Source organism: Hevea brasiliensis, chromosome 15 (assembly GCF_030052815.1).
Source record: "Hevea brasiliensis isolate MT/VB/25A 57/8 chromosome 15, ASM3005281v1, whole genome shotgun sequence".
Taxonomy (NCBI): Eukaryota; Viridiplantae; Streptophyta; class Magnoliopsida; order Malpighiales; family Euphorbiaceae; genus Hevea; species Hevea brasiliensis.
Window position 1 is genome coordinate 57,396,467 of NC_079507.1, and position 7,845 is coordinate 57,404,311.

General features: G+C 26.7%; 1 protein-coding gene across 1 annotated transcript; it reads left to right on the forward strand.

The window, feature by feature from the left end:
- The first annotated feature begins 5,334 nt into the window (after positions 1-5,334).
- LOC110654862 (annexin D5) lies at positions 5,335-7,845 on the forward strand. The gene is made up of 6 exons (XM_021810994.2): positions 5,335-5,508; positions 6,336-6,481; positions 6,561-6,785; positions 6,860-7,075; positions 7,177-7,266; positions 7,350-7,845. Exons 1-6 carry the CDS (start codon positions 5,433-5,435, stop codon positions 7,548-7,550), a joined length of 954 nt encoding a protein of 317 aa, XP_021666686.2. The 5' UTR covers positions 5,335-5,432; the 3' UTR covers positions 7,551-7,845.

The window sequence follows — 7,845 nt, forward strand, 5'->3', positions numbered from 1 at the left end:
AAAAAGGATAATGATTTTTTTTTAATTTTAATTTATTTTTAATTTGATAAGCGTTGATTGTAGCAAACAACATGTATCGAGCCTTGTTTACTTGAAAAAAAATTGAAATAATTTTAAAAAAATTGAAAAGTAAAATTTTATATTTAAATGCGTCAGTTTTTAAAATAAAGAATTGAAATTGTTTTAGATTATTTTTCATTATTTTTCTTTCTAATAAAAATTCTATTCTTCTATTATTTTTTAAATAAATAAAAAACTTTTGTATAATAAAAATTATACTATAATTTTGCTATAACTGAGATTGAATAACCATTTAAAATTATTTTTTTACTATCATGAAACAATTAATCATATTATTATAAAATTAATAAATAATTCATATTAAAATTTTTATTAGTAAATTAAATTTTAAATAAGATAAAAGGATTTTTTTTTAACCTCTGACAATTACACATAGAGTCAAATAAACTCTTATCGATTTAGTTAATTCATTTAAAATATTAAGAATTATTTTTAGAGTCAAACAAGTCCTTGTGCATCCGTTTAAGCTCCTTGACAATTACTGTTTTAGTCAAATAAGCTATTGTCAATTTAATTAATTCATTTAAATTATTAACAATTACTCTTGAGTCAAGATGTTGAAAATTTTAGTAAAAAATACTTAATCTCTATTACGTAATTTACACGTGATGGACAAATATTTAGTTAACATCCCATTTTGTTACATAACCTAAAAGCTAAAATTTTCATTGCTTTCTCATTTTCTTTCTTTTCGACTTAATTCTATCAATAAAAGATAAATTATTGAAAGTTGTGTACCGTTATTACAATTCAGCATATTTAGTGCTGAACTCAATGCTTTTCTATATGTCCCTTGCCGGATATAAAAGAGGAATTTCAGGCTGTATAACCCGATAACATTAGATATGTTAGACTCACATTTAACGCAAACACAACATCAAGTGTGATTTTTTATTTGTAGGGACTTAAATAGATCAATTAAGTTGATAATAACTTATTTAATTCTAAATGTAATTATTAGTGGTTTAAAAAGATAAGCTAAGTTAATAAAAATTTATTCGACTCTAAGAATAATGGTCAAAAATTTAAATGAATTATCTAAATTGATAAGAACTTATTTATTTTTAAAAATAATTATAATAATTTATTTGTTTAATTACGAAAATGTGAGTAATTTTTTTAACTTTGATTTAGAAAATCATTAACGTGTTTTTCATATTTTCAGTTTTTTATAAAAAAATATGAACATTGGAATTTTTAGAATAAAAAATTGGTTTTTACCACACTCCACAGCCAAGCATTCATGCGGAAAAGTTACGCGCTAGCGTTTTACCACGGTGTAGACACCTCGATTCTAACATCATCCATCGTTCTACGTAATTTCAAACGACAAACTAAATCAATCCATATGAAACTTAAAGATTATTTTAAAAGAAATTATTTATAAAAAAGCAATTTAATTAAAATTTCGCACGATAATATTTAAATTTCATTTATTTAAAATAAAATTTTTTAAAAATTTAAATTATTTTATTTTAATTATGAGAATTAATTAAAAAAAATCAATTGAATTGTCTTATTATAAAATTTTAATTCTCAAATATGAATCTCATATTTCTAATTAATGTTAATATAGTTTAGAGAATATTGATTTGAAATTAATGCAGAGCCAGACAACAATTAATATTCAATTATAAGTGGATAACAATTTTAATATAAGGTTGCTTAATCAGAAGAACATTAATTAATATAATGATTGTATTTTTTTTAATTAATTGATTATTAGATTATTAAAATAATTGCTTAACATCTAAAAGGAATCAAATCCTTAATAAAAGTTGTAACAGTAGAGTAAGCGAAGCTTTTTTTTTTTTTTTTTTTTTTTTTTTCTAACTCAGCTGATGCTCATTAGGCTCAGATATGATCAAGACTGAAGTTTTCTTATTTTCTTTATAACAGAAAATCCAATTAATGAGAATTTGCAGAAACAGAGGAAAAAAAATAATAAATCAAGATATCAAAATTAGCCTGCAGGAAGGATCTCTGCCAAATTTGCTGATATGGAAGTAATGTGTCAGGTTAACAATGGCAGGCAGATTCAAAACAACTGGGTTGGCTAAGCAAAATAACAAGCGAAGAACAATATTTTGCTTTTGTAAACTGATTTGAGCATGCATGAATTTCGAAGGAACAAATAAAAATTACCATATTACGAACTGGCAATTTATATTTCTGAAAATGTATTTTAGTATAAAGAGACAATTTCTATTTATACAGAAGGTTAAATATATAAGGAATTTATATCCATAAAATAATCACAGATTTTTTTTGCTTAAATTTGAAATGATCACTAATAAAATATCGTATCTAGAGACTAATATAGTTTTTTTTGCTTGTCAAAAATTAATTTTAAGATAAATAGTCATATATTACTTATAACTTTTAACTTACTTCATTTTTTTTTTAACTTATAAATCAATCAAATATTAATTTATTTATGACTTTTTATTTTTAAATAAATTTGATCGATTTATAAGTCAAAGAAAAATAATAGGATAACTTATCAAATGCTCTTTCTAAATTTAATAAAATCGTATATAATTAAATCTTATTGATTTGTAATAATCCTACTAAATACTATTAAAAGAAATTGTAAAGATTTTAAATGTTTCCATTATTATCATAGTGATAAGTCAAACGGTGCAAACAAAATACAAAATATAAGGTAAGGTAAATAATAAAATTGTGTCGAGTTAAATGTCCTAATTGCAACGAGACTAATGCCTATAATATGGAACTGTAGCTGCATCCTTCTCTAAATTATCTTCCTCCTCTCTCTCTCTTCGTGAATTTTTTAGGGTGGTTATCCATAAATATTTTCATCGGTGGTTATTCTTTTTATTTTTTTATGTTTTTTTTCTATATTTTTCTAATAATATTAAATTTATATCCTTTTTGGAATATATCTATATTTGTTTTTAGTCTATTGTTGTTGATAGATCCAAACTTTATTGCTTCTTTTGAGAGGATTTAACATCTGATAATTTGATATTTTCTCTTTAACGAGAATTTGATGTTTCCTTCATTGCGAGATCTATTTTTTCTTTTTTACTATGGAGTTAGGTGTTTTGCTTTATTATTTGAATAGAAATATGATAATAAAAAGTATAAATTTTCTCTTCATAAGGATATATATGTTTGATAGTTTTCAAATTGAGTTAATAGAAAAATCATGGAGTTAAACAGTAGTAGATTACCACTATGTGGAGCATGTTTCCTGCTGAATGGCAAAATCAAATGCTCTATTAATATGATCAGATCCTTCAAATCAAAATAATCGTATTAAATTTTGTATAAGTAGCTTATTTTAAATTTTCTTATACAAAATTGTACTAATATGAAATTTTGTACTTTAAAATTATATTCTATCTCCATTTAATTAAAGTTCTATCTTTTAATTTCTAAAAAAACATTTTATAATGAATGGATATATATATATATGCGCCATTTTTTTGTACATCTTAATTATTTAGTACACATTTTCAATTTGATTATACATGATTTGGGTTTATTTATAAATGAATTAATAAAATTAAATATCCTACAAACTCGTTTACAATAACAATTTTTAACTTTTAAGAGCATTCTTAAATCACTTACAAAATAATATATTATAGTAGAAAAAATGATGGTTTAATTATTTCTATAGTATTTTTTTTATTGAATGATTTATTGATTTTCCCAGCATAAACTCTTAATAAAATAAAATATTTTTCTTGATAATTATGTTTATTTTATATAGGAGGTTAGAAATTTGATCTCTAACAACTTAATTCCTTTTAAAAAAAATTTAAAGCATAAAAAATAAATAATTAAAGAGGAAAAGAAAAGAAAAAACTCAACTTACAATACATGAAAATAAGAGTTTTAATCTATATATGAGTTTTGAGATGTAAATGCTAAAATAAATAAATAAATAAATAAATATATATATAAATAAATAAATATATATATATATATATATATATATATATATATATGCATTCCTTCTTAATATAAATTGCATAAATAATTAATTAATTAAGAAAAAAAGAAGAACTCGAGTAGAGACATTTTAATTGGCAAAAGGTTATCATTCAGTTACTAATTATTATCTAACTCATTATGTTTTCATCAAAATTATATATATATATTAACACATCATTATTATTATATATACTGTATGTGAATACCGAGACTGTCTTCAAAAACAATTGGAATTCTATATATATATAAATGAATTTCCACACTTGTAAAGAAGCAAAACTCAAAGCATTCATTGGATGGTCGGCGACGAATAAAGATTCATCTTATAAATTACCTAAAACAACACAAAATTCCATAATTAGCAATGCTAATTATGTTTAGACAAAGAGCATCGTTTAAAAAGGGACATATTCCTATGGACCACTTTAATTTTGATAATTTCTACAAAATGGTCAAAAAAAAAAAAAGCCTTCAATTAAACATCATTGGCCTATTTTGATAGGCAAATGACGTATTCGTGGTTAGGTAACCTTGCTCATAATAATTATTTTCCAATATATATAATATATATAATCTATAATTGATGATAATGAATTGCCTGATATTGTTATGCTGAAATTTAATTAATTCTAATCGAGGGGACCATGACCAATAAAAATTATCCAATTGAGTAGTGGCCCTTTTCACATATGATAATGATGGATGGTATGTATAATCAAGTTGGAGTTGGAAAATTTTTCTTGAAAAGTTATAAAATTATTTTAAAAAATAATTAATAATATTCAATTTTTGTATATTTTAAAAATTTTTTTTTAATTGTCAACTGGTCATTGTAAATATATGAATGAGAGTTTCTTTAAATATTTCATTTTTATTAGGAGATCATCAATAAGGGTGCAATGAAAATTTGTTGGCTTCTCAAATGTCCCAATCTTTCATCAATGCTGCCTTCATTTTCTTTATGTCATCCTCTAGTTTCTTCATAATTACAAGTAAATTTTTAATTTCTGCTTTTCTGGATTTATACTAATCTTAAATTTATGATGTGCTCTTTTGCATAATTTCCCGAGTTTTTTTTATCAGTAACTTTCTAGTTCATTTCATTTGGATAAACTATACAAATAAATTTATGGATATTATCTATGTTTATGTAAAAAAATTAAAATCAAATATCATTATACTTAACAGGAGAAAAATAAATAAATAAATAAAGGGTTCTCAAGGTGCATAAGCCTCTTCCATTCACAAAATAGCTCCTCCTTTTTTTATCAATGGACAGAAAATGCGGTGAGAGGGAAAGGTTTGCATGTCTTTTTTTGTTTTCAGTTTCTTCTTCATTTTCTTGGCAAATTTTGGCTACCATCGAAGAGTTTTTTCAGAGAGATATGTCAACTTTAAGGATACCTTCAGCACCAACTTCTCCCCGTGATGACGCCACTCAACTACACAGTGCTTTCAAAGGTTCTTTTTTTTTTTTTTTGGTGACTACTCTTGTTGTGTTCTTTTGTTGATTAATTGCTTAAATTTCCAATTTCTTTGCATATTATGGCTGCTTGATCTTGATCTTAATTACTAATTAATTTATTAGAGCTTGAGCTTGCTCTGATTTTTTTATTGGTAACAATTTCTTTCTGTTTCGGTTTCAATGTCACTTTCTCCACCCCCTTCTGCTTATTCAAAGCGAAGAATTATTTAGGCCTGTTTGTTTAATATATATATATATATATATTTGTTTGTATGTTCTAAAAATTCAACCATGGAAAGTTACATGAGGTTGCAGTTAGAAAGGTTTGTCAGTTTCTGTAGATTTATTGAATAGAAATCAAAACTAATCTCATGAAATTAACGTTTTTAATGTGCAATTCCTCAAAATTGCAAGGAGTTCTTAAAATTAAAGATCCAATGTCCTTCCTCTTGGCTTTTAATTTTTAATTAGAAATATTAGCTTGACCAATTTTAACTTAAAATTGTTATGATGCAACTTTTACCTTTTGATAGTTTTGTTGCCAGCCCAACTTAGAAGTTAAGAGGCTTCATTTGAGTCCATTCTGCATCTAGCATCAAATACAGAACTGAATATGACAGATAAAAAGACCTCATTTGTTAAAAGATTTGGGAAGAAGTATGGTTCTTTGAGCAATCTGTGGACTTGTATCTAAGCCCATGATACATTCATGGGGAGAAGTGCATTTTAGGGCTTAAATAGATGATGCTGAAATAGTTCAAGAAAATAATGGAAGTAAGAAACTTGCTTATATATAATACAGATCTTTAATTTACGTGAACAGGAATAGGATGTGACGCTGCAGTAATTGTCAATATTCTTGCACATAGGGCTGCATCTCAACGAGATGACATTCAACAAGAATTCGAAACCTTGTACTCATATGACCTTAAGAAAGAGTTGTCTTCAGAGCTTCATGGCAATCTCAAGGTAATATAAAGAGAGCTTTCTTTGTACTTCAAGAACTCTGCATGTAGATTGATAAAACATTACTTTGAAATGGTTTCAGAAAGCATTGTTGCTCTGGATGCAAACTCCAATGGAAAGAGATATTACCACCCTTAAGCAGGCCCTAACGGGACATATTCCTCATCCTGAGCTTAAAATTGCCACTGAAATAATATGTTCTCGCACTTCTTCCCAGATTCGACAAATTAAACAGGCTTATACTTCTACTTATGATACTTATCTTGAGATCGATGTTGAAGCTCATGCATCTGGAAATCATAAACAGGTTCTCTCTATTTCTCGTCTGATTTTGTCATTTATAAATTGGTTTGAATCGTCATCACATTGTTGTTATGATAGTTGATGCTGGCATATTTAAGTACAACAAGGTATGAAGGCCCCGAAATTGACAGAGTGCTGGTAGAGAATGATGCTAAAGCAATGCATAAATCTGGGGAGAAGAAATTTGGAATGGATGAGAGGGTTTTGATTCAGATTTTCAGTGAAAGAAGCAAAGCACATTTGGTTGCTCTTGATTCTGCTTATCATAAAATGTATGGAAGAGAACTCAGAAAGGTATATAATCTTCATCAATATTGAATTCTTTAGTTATCTTCCCTTGTAATTCCTTGGATGATACTACTAACTAACTGTACTCAACTTGATCTTGGTTCCAGGCGATAAAAAGGGAAGCATCAGGGCATTTCAAGCATGCCTTGTTAACAATTTTGCAATGTGCTCATAATCCTGCCAAATACTTTGCTACGGTAATTGTCCTGCTAATTACCAATTAAATCTTTTTAAGTTGATGGGATTATGATCATATCAGATTAATTAACTTGCTGTGCAGGTTTTGCGCAAGGCGATGAAGGGTTTGGGAACGAAAGACACTACGCTAATCAGGGTAGTTGTTACAAGGGCTGAGGTTGATATGCAGCAAATAAAGGAAGAGTACCAGAAGCTGTATAAGAAGCCATTAATTGATGCTGTTCGTTTGGAGACATTAGGCCATTATAGGACCTTTCTTCTTTCACTCTTAGGCTCTAATTGATCAGTAGCCCTGGCAATCTCCTATGTGGGATTGTGTAGCATTGGATTTTGAAATGTTGGTTGTGTTTGCAAGGAAAGTTGTTCGGGGTGTGATTTGAAAGTCTGCAATTAATGAACTTAACGTGCCTGAAATTTCTTGGCATTTTTCTCAAGTAGTTCAATTTTTCAGTTCCTTAATTCAGTATACTTGTTGGCTTGATTTTAAAAAGAGATTGGACTAGGTATGAGTGAGGATCATAGACCTATGTATGTAATGTCTACCCACTTCTTCAAATGTCAATTGCGTGCAGAATTAA